Source organism: Myiozetetes cayanensis, unplaced genomic scaffold (genome assembly GCF_022539395.1).
Source record: "Myiozetetes cayanensis isolate MyiCay16 unplaced genomic scaffold, myiCay2020 scf2-11, whole genome shotgun sequence".
In the NCBI taxonomy this organism is placed as follows: Eukaryota; Metazoa; Chordata; class Aves; order Passeriformes; family Tyrannidae; genus Myiozetetes; species Myiozetetes cayanensis.
Genome location: NW_026087411.1, coordinates 73054337 through 73073447, shown reverse-complemented (window position 1 = coordinate 73073447; position 19111 = coordinate 73054337). Strand labels below are relative to the sequence as shown.

General features: G+C 34.4%; 1 protein-coding gene across 5 annotated transcripts in view; it reads left to right on the top strand.

The window, feature by feature from the left end:
• GRIK2 (glutamate ionotropic receptor kainate type subunit 2) overlaps positions 1 to 19111 on the top strand; it is a 363996-nt gene that overhangs the window by 117134 nt on the left and 227751 nt on the right. For 4 of the 5 annotated variants that reach the window (XM_050316539.1, XM_050316538.1, XM_050316540.1 and 1 more), the window contains exons 3-4: positions 5914 to 6081; positions 9953 to 10210. In XM_050316539.1, the coding sequence (XP_050172496.1) occupies positions 5914 to 6081; positions 9953 to 10210 (426 nt within the window). Of the gene's footprint in view, positions 1 to 5913; positions 6082 to 9933; positions 10211 to 19111 lie in introns of those variants that run through there. The other variant, XM_050316541.1, reaches the window with a different exon arrangement.

The window sequence follows — 19111 nt, the reverse complement described above, 5'->3', positions numbered from 1 at the left end:
CCATCTCCGTAGCTTTGAAATCCATAACAGAATCTGAAAGAGGATTATCAGTACAGTGCATAGCATGCTTGATTAGGGCTAAAATGCCTTCAACCAGCAGCCTTGATCAGTCACTGTAGCACAGCACCTACCATGCCTCCTGATCCCACGACCATACGTGGCATGTCAGTGATATCAGGTTTTTTGGATGAGCCTTTTCACTGCCTTCTGGCTGTATCTGTGTTTGGAGAAGTGTAGTCTATTCACACGTCTAAAAAGCCATCAATTCCATCTCTGTAAATGTCTATAGTGGGCTACTGTCCATTGACCTCTCAGTAATATGCTTTTGACTTACTCTCTCCTTCATATAGTACCTCCCTACATAATCATCACCTCTGATTAACAAATAGCCAATTTCAAAATTGGAACATGTCAGATATAAACATATCTTTTAACAGTATAAAACCCAATATAATTTCTTGAATTCTGTCTTAAGACACTTTTTAGAAAAGTTTCTTATCGCAGATAGCAGTTACTCCTTTCTCACAAATTTTCCAGTTTAAGCAAAGAGTGCCTGAAAGCTTATGTTTTCTGAATGAGAAATAATAAATCAAAATAAGAGATTTCTATTTGTCACATCAGGATTAGATCTGGGTACCATACTTATCTTAGATTCAAAGTATTGTTCTGAGGTAAGGAAGAAAAGATAAAATATTTACATTCTTATAAAATATAAATTTATTAGTAAAATTTAAATATATTTGTAAATTTTCAAAGTAAAATAATGGGAAGAAATATTGTTGGGCAATGTTATTTTCTCCTGGCTCTCAGGCATATTTTTAATGTTACTTAAGATAGGGATTTATATTATTATATTTAAAAAGTTACTCTATCATTACAAAAATAGTGTTTATGTCATATGTGACTGATGGTAGTTTTTATAATGTATTAATAAAGGCCTCCATAACTGTTAATAAATTTGTGCAGATTGGTGTATGGTAATGATAACACGGCTATAATGTTAAAAAAAAATCATAGCCATTAATAGATAGAGTGTGTGTATGTGCAAGATCTCTATCAAGTTGGTTTGATATTAGAAAGAAAAGAAACTTAATCCTATGTCTAAGACAAGATGGTCTTAAGCTGTGCCAGGGGAGGTTCAGGCTGGATATCAGGAAGAAATGTTTTGCAGAGAGAGTAATCAGACATTGGAATAGGCTGCTCAGTGAGGTGGTGGATTCACTGTCCTTGGAAGTTTTTAAGATTAAACTGGATGTGGCACTGAGTGCCATGGTCTAGTAACCACAGTGGTGTTGGATCAAGGGTTGGACTTGATGATCTCAGAGGTCTTTTCCAACCCAGTTGATTCTATGATTAGGTCATTCTGTGATCTTCATGGAAGGAATTCAGAGTTAAAATTAAAATTATGATTAATGTTATTGTTTCCACAACTTTGTTAATGTGAAAAATGCTATATTTTAAAGACTTTATGTTTGAATTTCTTTATCTTGGTTTCACATTTGAAAACCACAGAATTTTTAATTTTTGCATATAATTGATACACATACAATGTTATTAAATATGCTATTTTAGACAAGTAATTTCAAGTAGTCTGTAAGCTTTATTTCAATTGATATGATAGTTTATGATCTGAGGTAAGGTAGCCTTTCTGTTATATGTTTAAAGGTTTATTTTTCAGAGGGCACAGACTGTAAAATAGCCTGTTGCTGTAATCAAATAGCATTCGTTTCTACTGGAACAAAGTTGTGACTATACTAGAAACAAAAGAGAAATTCTTTGATTTAGTATTAGTCAGAATTGCTATTTGTTTGTTTGTAGTCCTACTCAATACTTCTGAATCTTGCTTGAATGTGGATTTTTTCCAATAGGCAACAGTAGCTCAGATTTCATGGCATGCTTGTTTCAAAAGTTCTCTGTAAGTGAGAAGAGGGCAGATTTCCTAATAACTTGCTCCAGCACTTGTACTTATCTAGTGATTTTGTGCAGTTAAAAACTTTTGTATTTTCTGCTGGGTATTATCAGATATGATATCCATTATATATTATATATTGGGTTATATATATAATATATATTATATAATTATGGGGATGATAATGCAAACACAAAGATGGTTATCTTCAAATTGAACCTTATTGTAGAATGGAAATGGAAAGTTGAATCATTAAGATGTTATCCTGTTATTTGTGACATTAGGTATGTAAGAGCAGGGAAATTTTTTCTTGGGGGAATAATTTTTGCCAAGATGTGTATTAAGCTGACTGGGTTTTTTTCCTCTGGATTTTGTTTGAGAAAATGATTTAAAAATTAGGGAAAACCAGGATGACTTGTAAACTAAAAATGTCAATTCTACTATAGTTTTTTTTATGGAAAATGCAGACTTTTCATTTGAGCAATCTCAGAACAATTTTTTTTTCCCTGCAACGGTTTGTGTTATTGCATTAGTATTACACTGATGATTGAATTTTTCCTATTGGTTAAAAAACTTGGTTATATAGATGTTTTTTCAATACTGACACCTGATGAAGAATCCTAGTGGATTTCAGGTTTGGTAAAAGCAGTTCTATTATGATGTGCTACTGGTTGTATCTGAGAATGGATGTTTCTGCCAGTCATGGGTCTATAAGCTCTGTTAAAAATAAGACAAATCACAACACCTGCATTTCTCAAGCTGTTCGACGGAGATAGGCATTGGTTTGGCTGCTAGTCCACATATCAATAGCAAGATTTATGACTCTTCTGTCAGCTTATCTGAAGGCATGCAGTGCATTCCTCAATTTGATTATTAATAAGGCTATCCTGAGTATAAAGTGCAGCAGCAGTAAAGAACAGCCTACTTGGGAGGGAACATCATGACATAATATGCTACAACAACTTTGTGGTTTGTCTCCCAGTATTAAGCCAGTGGATTTATATGACGTTGTCTTTAGAAATACTCAAAGTTTTGGTGGTTTTTGCTATTATTTACATACTCAGCAACAAATACAAGAACATAATGGTAAGGCCAAGGCAGTTTAAAGTTACCAAATAAGTTTCTACTTCTTATGCAGCAATGGAAAAAGCACCATTTAAGTAGCATAAAACTGAAAGGAGAGGAACCTAGTGGAAATTGAACAACCTAAAGGTTAGAAAACAGCTAGGAAACTTCAAATACATGGTCTAATTTATATTCCCCTATGGTTCTTATTTTTAATTCAGTGTCTACCTAGTGTAAAATATGAAAATATTCAGGAACAGGAATCGGAAGATGTTTTCCTTCCTCCTAGCAAAATATTCTAATCATAGGACAACAGAAACAGGGTATTCTACCTCTGTTGTCCTTAGGAATGGAAATATACTCTGAAACACACAGACCATATGTTGCGATATTTTCAGGGGGTACATTTATCACAGAGACAGAGAACTAGTGAGTGAGGGAAGAAACCACTGAATGGTGTATATGGGCAGTCACATATCGTTGCCACTCACAGGAGATGGAGGCTTTGTCATCTTCATAAGATTGTCTTACTATGTGACAGACATTAGAAACCACCTAAATATGAGAGATCAAAATAAAATTTAATTTTTACTTTTTCTTATGCTGAAGAGTAGTGGCTGGATATTTGACATGGAATTCCTTGTCTCAAGAATTTACATGAAAAATACAGGATGAAAAATACAGGAATAAAGAAGGGAGACTGTGTTGAGCTTGCAATTTAAAAACTTAATGAGAATAAAGATACTGTAATGTTTGTTTTTCCTTCTTAATCTATTGCAGCTTAAGATTTTTTTCACAACTGTTTGTAACACTGTTTTATTAAAATATGTTTGAATAACTCCCTTCCAGATATCTTAGCAAAGCCTATGAAATCTATCTTAATTTTCATTATGTTAATGGAAAGGTCTTTCTATTATCTCTGGCTATCTATACTTATAATTTATTATTTAATTTTTAGATTTCTGCAGCAATTTTAATTATTCTCCCCAAATCAAAATAATATCCTCCTATATGTCACGACTGGAATTGCAATGTTTAGATTCTGTAAGTCTTAGCAACACAAAATCTTGTCTATCAGAACAACTTTTCCTTGAACAGAGCACTTCACTAACTTCAAAAGCAGCAGGTTGCCTTTCATGTTCATATTCCATTATTGTGCAAATAAACATGTAATCTTTTTCAGTTTTAAAGTGTACTAGGCTTATATTTACCTGAACTTTATCCAAGTTTCTTTTGCTTTAGCTTCTGAAGTATTATTAATATTGGTTACTGATTATATATACATTCTGTGCTCAGTCAGTTTGGACCATTTTCCTAGATATCTTATCTTTTCTTAAGAGTCTGCCTTTCCCATCATTGCCTCATTCCCAGTTTTAAGTGAGTAATGTTTAAATAATTTTTAGTCACATCTTATCTCAGTGGTTAGGGCTTGTGCTTTTAAATTAATACTATATGAGCATCTGCCCCTAGGGCTCTCACCAGGAATTCAAAGGCTCAATTGCAAGAAAAGAACACCACCATTCTGTAATGAGAAGTGGGTTGTAAGAGGCAGGAGATTTACAGAACTGAAATATTTTATATTTAATACTACCAGTAAATACTACCTACACAGACTTCTTGCTTTAGAAAAGTTTATCAACTTGATTACTCACAAGACTATTCAGAAAGTCACTGTAGTTTGTGAAGTTCAGTTTGACTCAACCATTGTATATTCAGACTCTGGGATCTTCTTGTTGAGAAAGTAGTGATGTTGAATATTATTATTTTTTTTAAAGAAAATACAAAGCCAGGTAGGAACATTACTTACGAAATGAATAAATACAAGGCAGGAGAGAGTGAATGAATAACACTTCTCACAGAGGCACAGTGCCTGGCTCGTAATTAGTGATCCTGAGATGATGGTCATTGGCTGTCCGTTAGTACTGACAGATGCTGTTAACATGAGGACTGAAGAGACCATAAAGATGCTGATCATTTTTCTGAGGCGTTCCATGTCACCACAGTAAGGACATATGTTCAAATTACTTTTATTGTCACAGTATCCTTGGCCTTCACAGATCCAAGAGTAAATTATATTACCTCAATGTATGTATAAATTTACATTTCATGGGCAATGATATGTCATCATTGAGAAAAACTGAAGCACAGCACAAATGTATTTACTTCATTTAAGAGTAAGGTTGGCTCAGAAGTGTTCTAGAAATGATCTATTATTTGGGGCATATCCTACTCTGGTACCATGTCTTGTTTGGGGATGCTGTCATTTCATGAGAGAGGTTAAGCAGGATGATTCCTGCATTTGCTGAAGTTAGCATCCACATGCAGCTCAAGGCAAAAGAGTAAAATTTGAACCTTTTGCTCAACATATTTATCAATTCAGTCAAACAAGCATGCTAAAATAGCTCTTCATTTCTGGAGACAAGTTGAGGCATCCCAGTTTCATACTCCTTTGTATGTTGCATTTCCAGTGAACTGTCCAGTTCATTATAGATATATCATAACTATAGGATGGCAGAAGACAAGAATCCAGAAATCTCCCTTCTGCCTGCACACATAAATAGTTAGTGGTAGATCTGGAAGGGGTAAATGTGTTCATTTCAAGTTTAACTATGTAAAATAATTAAATATTCTTGATCTCCTTTTTATTTTGCTTCTCAATAGTGTGATTAGTGTATATTGCCACATTTTTTTCATTCACAATAGTAAAATGAATATTGTATGGAAAAAACCCAACACATTTCCTTAAGGTTAGTTCTAATTGTTTCTGGCTTAGTTATTGTTTGGCTAGAACCTCATCAAAATCATAAGTTACACTGTATCAGGTCTATTAAAGGAAATAATTCAGGCTGATGAATCCAAAGTATGATCAAAGATGTTACTTTATGCTCTTTTTGCTTACTAGTGGTTTGTTTTGTTCTTTTGTCTTTGTTGCACTCTAGGAGGCATTTTTGAGTGTGTGGAATCTGGTCCAATGGGAGCAGAAGAATTAGCCTTCAGATTTGCTGTGAACACAATCAACAGAAACAGAACTCTTCTGCCAAACACCACATTAACATACGACACTCAAAAGATAAATCTCTATGACAGTTTTGAAGCATCCAAAAAAGGTAACCTTTTGCATATTTCATTTTTTTAATGAGGAACCAAGACTCACTTAGTTTACCGACCTGAAAAAAATGTCTATGCAATGAAGCCATATGCAATGAGACAGTGACATTATTGTGGCTGACATTCAGGAACTGCTTTATTGAAGGCTGTAACGGTAACAGCTTGAAAATTACGTTATCACCTTTGCTCCCACTGACCCCATCTAAAAGCTATTTCCTTAAATATTTAAAATCTGAAATAAATTTTGCTGAACACTGTGATTAGGATGTTTCTGAGACCAGTTCCTTTGGAGTGAGAAAACAGTATTTCCAGACTTTTTTCAGCAAAATGCCAAGTTCCACCAAATTCTAATGAACCTGGAATTCAAGTTTAGGCATTCAATGGATTGAAGTACATCTCCACAAATGCCTTTATATAGTTAATCGTGTATGGGCTTCAAAAGGGAAGAAGGAGTTGTAACTTTGTGCATCTTATGTCAGCACAGCATAAAAATAAGGCTAAATGTTGTCTGTACTATATCGCTATCACATCTAGCCTGAGTTCAGCCATTTTCTCTCTAAGTATAAAGGATTTTTTAAAGAAAGAATTAGAAACTAAGAGTAATTTTGAATATTTTTGCTAAATTTTTCAAAATTTCAAATCTTTGATTCTCAAAAAAATTCAAGTTTTCAGATTGCTTTACGATCAAGCCAATGTGAACAGACACAAGTTGTTCTGCCTCATTGCCATATTCTAGGAAGTGCAAACCCCCAAAAGCTCAATATGTATTTGCAAGAGAAAATACAAAGCCTGGTGTAAGACTGAATTTTGCTCTGTATTACATGTTCTTTAAAAATATTTTTTTATAAATTGAAGAGCTAATAGCATATGGATGTTATCTCTAAAAAGAGAATAATAAGGGCGAAAGAATTGGAGGTCAGCCTGTGTTTCTTATGACATGTTTTTATCCTAAATTGGCTAAGTGATCTGATCCCAACATGCCTCTCCCAACTATTGAAGATTGAAAACTTCATACAATAAGGGATTTTTGGTGTTATAGTGAGCTAAGAACAAAAACATTTGATGAAACATTAGAAATGATATATAATTAAAAGCTGTTGCTGTTGAATGCATAAGAAGTGGAATTTAATACTGATTAAAAATTTCAGTTTAGAACTTACGGGAATTTTTGTTCTCTTTTACTATACCATGCAGTTAATCTTGCTAACCTTTTTTATCTGTTTATTTGACAAATAAACAATTCTAATGTGGAGTCTTGTTTTTAGGCGTGAAAAGAGACAGTGTCCATATTCGTACATACGCACCATTCGGTCATTGAAGAGTCTTTGATTTATGAAAAATACTATGGGCTAAATATTTATGTCTAGGAAGACGGTTTCTTGACAGAAGAGAGTATATGGTAGAAGAAAGAGGCAAACCCCCACTTTTAACAGTGTATTTTTGAGTTGTTATTCCAGTGTTTTGGATGCTTAATTAAAGCAGGTTCTGAGAGAGACTACTCTTTTCTTTCCATCTCAGCCAACAGAGAAAAACAGGGCTGATCCTTAATTCTGACTCCTTCATTCTCCTTTCCTTTCTCCAAATTCATATGCTTCCTGAATCCAGCACATGCTGACCAGTGAAATATAATGGAAGTTTCTCCCCATTCCTGAGGGAGGATGTAGAGAGCAGAAAAAATTCCTCTGAGATATTTAATTCGTTAAGTCTTTCCTGAGGCAATGCAACTAACTACTTTTAGCCCTTAGCTGGGGTTTGCTAGCCTTAATATTATGTTGCTAATTTTTGTTAGACTATAATAGCTGAAGTTAGAATGGCAACATGCTATTGATTAGATATATTGAATAGATTGTATATATTCATTTTTTCCACTGGTATCTTAGGTGAGAATACAACTCTTTATTTGTAACTGGTCAGGCTGTATCAAAATCTGTGTAATCTTCCAGCTATTACAGCTTTTTGCTTCATCAATTCACAATACAGAAAACTACATTTGTGCTCGCAGGCGCTTTGGTTCAGAATCAAAGGTTAAAGGTTAACATAAAATGGTTCATTTTATTATGATGGCTCCAAAGCAGAGTTTCAACAATGAGGTTTGAGTATTTGACTCATTTTTGTGGTTCATTATTATGCCCATTAGTGAGCAGGAGGGTGCTGAATCAAAAATAGCCTATTTATAGCTCTTAGAAACACATACTTTCGAAGTTGAATATAGATGAACTATTAATGGGGGTTTTTTTAAAGGTACTATATGAAAGAGCAACCTGAAGGCAAGATGATATTCCAAGATACTGTTTAAGTGGAAAATAATGTAAATGCAACAAAATATCCCTCAGTGTGCTAGAAAAATTGGCACGTTCCTGAGAGAGCCAGTGCTATATTAAATCACGTGTGAAAGCATTGCATTATTCAAATCTCAGAAACAGGGAAAAAAAGCCCATTGAAAAGCCATCTGGTAGCTATTGCTGTTGTTAGTGATCCCATTTACTGACATTTGCATAAAGCTTGTTGATTACTCTTAGGAAGGGCAATATTAGCATAAATGTTTTTTTATCAAGCTAGTCATTTAGGCAACACACCGAATAGCAATGGAGATCCTGTGTGTATGAGAGGTTCATTTAAACCACTGGTGTTCTACAGTAATAAAAAGGTGTGCCAGCATAGTTTCTGGAATGCACTTGAAAGACAGCAATATTTTCATCAAGTTGAAAAGGATGAGCACAATAAAATAATTAATTTTGAATTGCTGAGAGAAGTGATGCAGCAAGATGTGCTTCTACTGCTTGTTTCCTCAGCTTCTAGGAACATTTGTGGTGGAGTAACAGTATTAATTAATCAAACCTCATACAAAGACTTGCATCTAGTTTGTGTTAGGGAGATACTTCTTGTTACTTCTCCCTACCAAATAAGTTGTTTCCTTGGAAGACAGAATCTGTTGTTTTTCAGAACTGCATGCTCATAAAGTTTATGCCTATGGTACTGAATGACATAGGAGCAGGGTATGGGCTAAAACATTGGTCTCCAGTATCGACTGTTTTTTCTTGCCTTCTTTTTGGCACATCCTAACTAATATTCCACAAGGTGATACTGGAGCATGCTGTGGGAAATAACACAGACCAGAGGCTGGTAATGAACAATACAGGTAGACCCAACCTGTATCAGAAGGTGGAGAGCTAAGCTACTTGAATACAGCAGTATCATGTCAGTGATTCTCAGGGCCAGTTTTATATACTAATACAAGCACAGTAAAACTGAGCATTTCCAGTTTTTAGGGGGGGACACTGAACTTTTTCCACTAGCAATTTAATTTTAACGAAAATTTTGGCCTTTAAATTTTAGTAGCCAACCTGACTCCTTTCAAATACAGAAATTCAAATGTCCATTTAAATGAAACTAATCATGGGCCCTAGAAGCTACCTAACATGTAAAATTTCTTAGTAATTAGGATCTCAGTAGAAATAGTGTTGATTGATGAGGAAGAAGCTAATACTTAAACAAACTAGATTAGAATACTGTGCTATATGGCTATTTTCCAAATGTAAGATGAAGCTAAGCATAAATCTCTTATCTTGTCAGTGCTTTTTAAAAGATGCACAGTTGCTGGCCTTTGTAACTTCCACTGACCTAGAAGTGTTTATTAAATATAGTTGAGTACTATTTAAGTGTTAAGTGTTGATATTCATCACTTTATAGTGAAAGCCTGGAAGTGTATTCTGAAGCTGAATTGTGTAAGTGAAAGTGTTGCACAGGAAGGAAGCTCTGTCAGCAATTGTATTTCATGGAGTACCTTTTGTTTAATATGAATTGTGCAATACCTTCTGGCACACTGCCTTCTTTCCTCTCATCATTGACAGACTTCTGTCTCCTCTTCAGCCTGCGATCAGCTGTCCCTTGGGGTGGCAGCCATCTTTGGACCATCCCATAGCTCCTCAGCTAACGCTGTGCAATCCATCTGCAACGCTTTGGGTGTTCCACATATCCAGACCCGCTGGAAACATCAGGTGTCAGACAACAAGGACTCCTTCTATGTCAGCCTCTATCCAGATTTCTCTTCACTCAGCCGTGCCATCCTTGACCTTGTGCAGTTCTTCAAGTGGAAAACTGTTACTGTTGTTTATGATGACAGCACTGGTAAGGCTAAAGCATTAGACTATGTTCAGATGTATTCCCATGTACAAAGAGAGGGAGGAGGGTTGTCACTAGTCATATTTTGTAATTTAAGAAATCTTAACTAATTTACAAGAATTTCTATTGTTGAGACAGTGTATAACAAATAATGTGGATTTATTAGCATAAGTATTTTCAAAAGTATGCTTCAGTTGCTGAATTATGCGTGTTTGAGCTCACAACTCTCAATGAATTTGTCACACTCTATCTGTGTTTTCTGCAGTGTCCTAACAGTTGCCAACACCTTCTCATTTTATTTAAAACTTAAACTTGGAAGAAAAATATGGTAACTTTAAAGATATACTAGTATGCCCAGTGAAATAGAAGACCTAAATTCTGGTGCTGCTTCTGCCATTGGTTAAGTTAGAAAACAGATACCATATTTGTTTGGAATTTCAGTGTCTGCTTTTTCAAAAAGAATTGAAGAAGGAGCCTTGGTTTTAGCTGCTAGCAACTGAAACTGCAGGAAGTTTGGAAGCTTGTTTTGCAGATGAATTACAAGAGTTAAAAATGAGCTCCTAACTTTCCAGCAGAAATATACTAGTTTGCCACCTTTCTCTTAGTCACCCTAAAATTTGATTTGCCCCTTCTATTTTGCCTTGACAGTGACATCTTTGAAAAGTGCTGTAAAACTTAAATTTCATTTAAGGTCTAATGGTGGTTGCAACTAAGACCTTGGTTAAGAGGAAAGTAATGGAAAATACAAGGAAGGTACTTAGCCAAACAAGATATATTTAATCTTCTTGGAAATGTTTCTAACTTCTTCCATGCTGGTTGATCCATCATTGTCAGGAAAAGAGCACGGTGAACCTCAAACCCTTCTCATGGTTCAGTAAACCGGAAAACTGTTGATGTCCTCACTATATAATGTTATTATCTATCCAAATCTAAATTAAAAGAAAATTAGATCAAGAAACAATGTGTTACCAGTTAGGGTACTTGTATGGGAGACTAACTCTGCTAGAAAAACATCAGTTACTACAGTAGGACAGAATGTCTGCCTACTGTTCAAGCTCAGATAAGATGTGCTTATGGATATCAAAAAATGAGGAGGGAGCAGAGAAGGCCGTGCATAAAACTCTTTATAACGAATTTTTTTTTTATGCCTTTTAAAAAAATGCAAGATAGTAAAGCTTAGAGACTGCCTCTCTAAAAGTGTGTTGGCTGATTTAACCAAAAGCCTCAGGTAATCAAAGAGATTTCAAGTTTAGCTTTACAGACTTAAAGCAAGCAATATGTAGCCTGTTTCTTATTTTTAAATTTTTTCCATCACTGTCCTGAAATAGGAAAGAAGTGAAAAAAAGCCTCAAATTTTAATCATATGATGATTGAAAAAATGTAATTTTTGCTTCAGTGAGAGTTATTGACTTAGGTTTACATAAATTGGAAATATTTCCCCTTGATTAAAATCATTTGGAGGCTATTTTTTTCCAGAACAAGTTACCTTTTAAAACAGTCCTGTCAGTTGGAAAATTTGTGTTTTAATACTTTAAAACTGATTTGCTCTATATTTTTAAGTAATTCTCTCCTCTTTCTTCCATTTGACTAGTGATTCGCTAATGTAAGATGAATAATTCCCTCTCCTTTGTTTCTCTTTTAATCACCCACATTTTATGGTCCTTTATTGAAAGGTTTAGGATGATAACACATGCCTTATTTTATGATTACTTTAGTGTTATGGATTTCATTATCTGAATGGGCAATTCCCCAAAGGACATCCTTGTCTAGGCAATAATATGTTGGTATAGCAGTTAGAGTGGTAATTTAATTGCTAAGACTAATTTTTTTGTGGGGGGAGGGATGGTGATGTCAAGTCTGCTTTGTGTATTTCTACTGTTACTTTATAAACATGGATACAAGGGGAAACAATGCCTTTATTGTAGACAGGAAGAAAAGGTATAAAACTTGTATAAAATAGGTTGGGAATTTTCTTGAATAAATTATGTGGGGTTGCCAATATACTAAAAGGTAGATTCTAGGTCCACATTGAGGGAAAGCATGATTTCATTACTTTATTTATTTATTTATTTATTTATACTTTTTAATGTGTCTTTTTACCTTTAATTGTCAGGGCTTAGTTTTATGAATTCTCTAAGGAATTGCTGAAGTTTTATAATCATAAAGGACAGACATTTCACCCACTTCAAAGCATTCTAAAAAAAAAATAAAATTGTGTCGATGTTCTTCATTCCTTCAGTATGGTATATATCTTCTTGAGTAAACACAAAGGGAAAAAGCTGTGTGATTATTTAACAGTTTGTAGTCAGTAGGAGCCCATGTTAACTCCAGTGTCATTTGCAGAGATACACTGGAGACTGATACTTCAAGTGCACACTTCAGCTGCCTCTTGACAGCACCATTGTGTCCAACAATATGCAATTCCCCATGCCTCTATCTTGTATGAAGACTGTGACTGATAGACAGCAAAGCATTTTCCTGCTACTACGTGACTGTAGATGCAGTCTTCCTTTTTGGTTTTTTGTATCTTTCAGCCCTTAGTGTAGCTGCCTTCAGAACATTAATATGAGGTGTCCCTGCCTGTGATGGGGGGTGCTGGATCTAGATGATCTTCAAGATCCCTTTGAACCCAAACTTTTTAATATTATGAGATGTGTAAAATACACTGCCACTACTTGCATTTGGTGTGGATCCAGTCTGATCTGAGATTGTGTGGTATGAAGGTGGTGTAGAGGAAGTCAATCCTTGTTTAGAGCCCAGTTTAAAATAAGAGAGAAAATTTGGAATTCCACACTCCCTCTGCAATAATCTAAGAGATTACCACCACTAAGAACAGCCATTAGTGTGTTTTCTTGCTCCTTGAAGTATTCTCAGTAGAGGAATAGCTGTACACCTCACTGCTAATTTGAGAAAAGATATAAGTTGCTACTGTAGGTAGCAACCAGACCCTGCCCCAAGCTTTATGGTGCAGAAAGGGCAAAATCAGAGATGATTCATCTGTGGACTACAGCTATTGCTCCTCACACCAGTCTGAACCTCAGAATACTGGGTTCTCTTCTGCTGATCAGACCTGCCTCGTGTTCAGGAGTCTGTAATGAAGAATGAAGGATAATTTGGCACAAAAGGAGATGGAGGCTGTGTCATGATGAAACAGGTACAGAGGTGCTTCTAGAGTGATATGATCAATAACAGTGGAGTGAGCAAAGATCAGGTTGAGTACAGTGTAATGAGGAAGACTGTACAAATAAGATTAAGTAGATGAATAAACTTGAAAGGTTAATTATATCTTGTCTCAGTAAGAAGACATACAGTCTTTTACAGTGGAGATATGGTAATAGAAATAAAAATGAATATATGATGGCCAAAGGTTTTAATATTATAATAAAGCCTTCTGCCCTGGAAGTATTTTATGGAGTAGGTATTGTGGCACTGAGTATATGAGTCTTTCCTTTTGGTTAAGAAAGAATGTGTGAGACCCTTTTTGTGAATCTGTGTTTTAATAATCCTGCACTCACCCTTTTTTTTTTTTTCATTAAATAGTGGTTACTTTCTGCTTCCTTCTATGATTTAGTTTCCCTATTTTAAATTCTTTCCAAACCTTTTTTTAATGTAGTCCATCTGTTGTACAGACCAAAGAATTGTAATGAGGCTCTCAAACACTTTTCTTGCTTGTCTGAAGACAGATATTGTTTCTCTTGATAATTCAGCAACTCAAAAAACCTCCAATCAACCAAAAAAAAAAAAAAAACCAACCTGAAGAACTCCTAGCAGGATGTAATGAGAAGCTGCTTACTTTTTTTTTCCCCTTTAAGTGATTTGTGATCTCTTTGTTAATTAAATACTGTCTCTTTGTTAATTAAATACCACTAAACTGTCCCTGGATACTAATTAAGTCCTTTCAGATTTAAAGATTTGCTACAGTCAATTGTCTTTAAGACAAAAAAATGGAAAAATGGCAATATGTTCATCAGCTACATGTCCTAATAGATTTAATTGGTCTCAAAACAGTAACTTAATTTCAAATATATATTCTAATTTCTGTGCTAAAGAAAACAGACAAGACAAACAGTAAATAAGTTAGTGAATATCAGAGAATTAAAAAAAAAGCAAAAAGAATACATGAATATTTAGATAATGGGGCTTTTAAATTATACTGGTACTTGCATAGATATCAATATATTGATACTTTTATATATCAACAGAACAAGTTGATATAAACAGGGTTCTGGGTATTTTTTCTTAATTAACTTTTGTTTTGGTCTTGGATTAATGAATATAAACAGCAAAAATCTGTTACATCTATGAACAGAAGCCAAAGTGAAAGCTGAAAAAAAATTTTTCAGAAATAAAAATATTTTGTGTTGGTCTTTAGTATTGAACCCTGTGCTTTAATTCAAATGAAGGAAATTGAAAGATTTCATCTTGTTGATATTTTTACTCTAGTATACAGGTAACGATTTGTAAATAAAACTACAATGTCTTTCATGAGACAGTATTGATTTCCATTGTCTAATTCCCACTGTATTTAGCACGGTGGCGTCACCTTGAGTATTGTGTGCATTTCTGGTTCCCACAATTTAAAGATGTGTCCAGAGGAGAACAACAAAGCTGATGAAAGTGCTGGAAGGCATGATGCCCTATAAGGTGCCACTGAAGACTTTGGGCTTGTCTAGTTTGGAGAAAAGGAGTTTAAGCAGTGACATCATGGCTCTTCACAGCTTCTAGAGGAAGTGGAGAGGGGAGGAACCGGTCTCTTCTTCCTGAAGTCCAGTGACAGGACATGTGGGAATGGCTCAAAGTTGCATCAGGGGAAGTTCAGATTTGACATTAAAAACATTTCTTTACTGAGAGGTTGGTCAAACATGGGAATAGGTTTCCTAGAGATGTAGTCAATGCCCCCAAACCTGTCAGTGTTTAAGAGGCATTTGGACCATGACCTAAACTTGCTTTAACTTGTTCATCTCTGAACTGGTTAGGCAGTAGGGCAAGGTGATTCTTTCCAACTGAACTATTCTATTCTATTTTTCATGTGTCATATTTACAGATATCTTACACCTTGTGGTTTGTTGTGTTTGGGATTTTCCCCCCTTCTTTTTTCCTGTACTACTAAATAGTCACTTTTGCAGTTAATGTAAACTTAAACCAAGGGAAGTTAAATATCTTGTGGGTGACATGGATGTGGAGTGATGGCAGGTAGGCAATATTGCTAAAGGATTATGTAAAAAAAGTTTTTAAGTGATGCAAAGTAAATTTTGGCTAGTGAGAAAATTTCTCTTTAAGGAAGGTATACATAGTGCACTATAAAGATGAGACATGATGTTTAAGAAACTTGAGAGGATGGGCAACTGAAGAGAGAAAGAGAAAATTAGATGGTCTGAAAAGGCATGCTTGCCTCTACTGCTATGTAAATGAATTAAGCAACATCTCAATTTTTGTAAAGAGTTGTTCTCCTTTATAAACACATTTCTATAACTAAAGCCTATTCCTAGCAGAATGAGAGAGACGTAATGAAATGAGTTGAGAATCTTGCATTTGAATCTTTGATAACTGATACAATAAAAGTGCATTTCACCCCAGTTTAGAAGACAAGACTTCAGTCTCGGTGATATATAACAGAATCTTATAAACTAACATGGTTCATGTGCAGTAAAACATATTTCAGGTTTGAAATTTTGATATTTTGAAGGACAAAGTTTTTTCTGGAATAGATGATGGGTAGAAATAAAGCGAGATTTCTTAAAGATAACATGGGGTGTGCAGTCCACAGTACAGTAGGGCACATATAAGAGCAGTATAATTATAAAAAGCACAAAAGAGTACTGTGCCTTGCCGTGGACCAAAATTCAAAACAATCGCTCAACCATTAAAATTAAGTGGACAAGGGTTCTGCTTGCTATCCTAGAATCATCTAACAAAATTAAGGCAAGGTTTTAATATCGACAAGTATCTCAAATGAGGTGTTTACTGGGAAAAGGATACTATTCTTACAATAGTCTTAGAAAGAGGTTATAATGTATGTTTTTTTAATACTGAAATACTGGAAATTCTGAATGCTCATGTATAAGAGATTCTTCTGATATTTCTGATACTGAATCAATGCTTGGGAAAAATAAGTAATGATTTATTATTAGGAAAGTGCAAACCAGCAAATTATACTGAGTAGAATTCAAGTAACTGTGATTCTTAGGGCTGTCTTGTGCAGGGCCAGGAACTGGACTTTGATGATCTGTATGGGTCATTTCCAACTCAGAATTTTCTATGATGATTAAGTGAATATTGTTAAAACTGTAATTGCTGCCAACAGAATTAGTTGGAGTCTAAACCAAAGAGTAAATAATACCAAATTTGGTTAAAACAACAGTTATAGAGGGACCCAAGTTTTCAAATAATTTGAACCAGAAACTATTGAAAAACTTTAAAATGAATAATCTTCTGTCTGTTAAAAATTACCTTTTGAGAACAAATGGTAGGCAAAGTTCTAGAAGTTTGGAAAAGGAAGGCAAACTCATATTCATCCCAACAAAATTTGTCCAAATTTTGAAATACATTTATCTTGGTTCCTTATGTTCACTTAATAAAAACTTCATGTTCCTTCTTGAAATAGAGTAGAAGAAAGTGAAATTTTATTCTGAGTTTGTTTGTGGAATTTTGGTTTGTTGGAAGGTTGGTTTTGTTTGGGTTTTTTTTGCTATTGTTGGTTTAGTACAGGGTTTTGTTTGGGTTTGTTTGTTTGTTTCTGTTTTTCTTTAAACAGACACATCCACCGAATTTCTATTCCTGGAAAAATAAACTGTTTACTTGTAAACACTAAAAAAGTCTCAAAGTGTTAAGCAACTGTCAAGTTTCCTTTATCAAGAACAAATAATGTAAAACTTCCTCCTTTGACAGGTCACAGTGCCTTGTGGGCAAGGAAAACACAGTTAATATGATAAATACTGAGATAAGAAAGCCATGCTGTTCAAGGTGGCATTCTTATATGCAAATTAGAGAAATAGATTCTTTATGCAACTGCTGTCAAATGGATTCAAAAAAAGAGAAATAAGCAAAAATAGATTGGTTACAACTTACTGGAAAAATACACTTAAAAGGTTCATTTTCTGGTATGAAGAGTATACAAATTACATGTGCAGATTGCAATCTCAGAAGTTACAGTACTATAGAAAATATTATTTGTTTAAAGTATTTTATTAGTTCTTTATCAAGTGTAAGACTTGGTCACACTTTGGATAAACCAAAAGTGGTGTTATGAGAAAGAAAGCATAACATTGAACTCAGATGTATAACCTAGAATTTAATGTGTAAGAAATTCCCAGGTAATTCCAATTTAATCTGCATAGCAAAAGTCACCACACCATATTACATTGCTCTTTGCAGCAGATCTCAAGAAAGATGAGGGTTCTGGAGATCAAAGGTGAAGGAAAATATGACCTGGGAAGAGAACACTATAAAAGTGTTGGTTTAGTGTAGGGGAAGTGGACAAGAAGAAACAGACAACCTATTCTCTGCGTTAAACAGAATAGCTAGAAACATGTCTAAAATTGTAGCAGAAAGGATTCACTCTATCAGAGCTATTGCCTACCACTGATGCTAACTAATGTCTCTATCAAATGTGTAGAAATATTAAATGATAAATGAATGCCAAATTACTGCACTGGCATTGATAGTGATTCCCCAAACTGGATTTATATGTGTATTAGATATCAGTTTGATGAAAAATATGTTTGTGTTTAATTTTGTGTATTTATACTCTTTTGACTTGTGCACTTTTAAGCTAGCATTTATTCTGGTTCTATGAAACGTGTAATACTGGTTGCTTATGAAGGGCTAGGTGGGTAGCTTTTCTGCATGGTCATTTTCACATCTTGTATGGGGTATACCTTTAAGGTCAGATTTAACTAGTCTTAACTACACCAAACTTAACTACGCTATTGCTCCTGTTTCTGTGTTACATATTTTGTCCCTTGGCTGGAGGAGCACTGTGAAATACACTTGCGATGTCAGCCCCTCTGTGAATTGTTCTGCATTGCTCTCAGTTCAAACATTACTATCTTAATTAATTTTCAGCTCCAATTACAGAGTTTTCTTCTCTCATGCACTCTTGTAATTAATCTTTTAGTAAAAAATGAACCACTTTTCTTTCCAAGAATAAATGTGCTAACCTATTGTAAATTCCAGTTTAGGATGTTCATTTATGTTTCTTTTTCATCTAAGTCAATTTTGATTTCTTGTAGGTAGTATTTCTTATTTACCTTTGAAACAATAGTAAAACTTCTATTATATGGCTATGAATTGTTAAGTTGTTCCACTGCTTCTTTTATCATTCATTCTAACATCTTTGACAAAATCTGTTTTGTTCTTTGATTGTAGTATATCTCTTTTGTCCCTCTTCACCCTCATTAAACTACACTTCTCATACATTTTAGCCACTTGAAAGATCATATTTCATATGACTATGAGAATTCTTTTGAAATGCCCAGGACTGCTAATTCTCATTGCTACCACCATCATCATACTGAATTAATGATACAACTTTACAAAAATGTTTAAAAAACATGTTCAGAAAAGAGAATAACAACATCATTTCAAATCAGGTATGTTATAATAGAGCCACATACATAAATGTCAAATGCAGCTGGAGACTAGAAAAGCATGTCAAATCTAATATATTAATAAGGTATAATGTTTTCCTAATTTTCAACATTTTCTTCAATTATGTTGTTTTTTTCTTACATTTTCATGTTCTAGATGCAAAGGTGAGGGAAGGATGGACAGGACTCTGGTGGTTGTTTTTTGGTTTTTTGTTTGGGTGATTTTTGTTTACTAGTTTTTGTTCTTTTTTGTTTATTTTCCTAGCTGCTGTATGCTGTAGCTGATAAGTATTCAGCTGGTATGAAAAAAAAGTTTTCC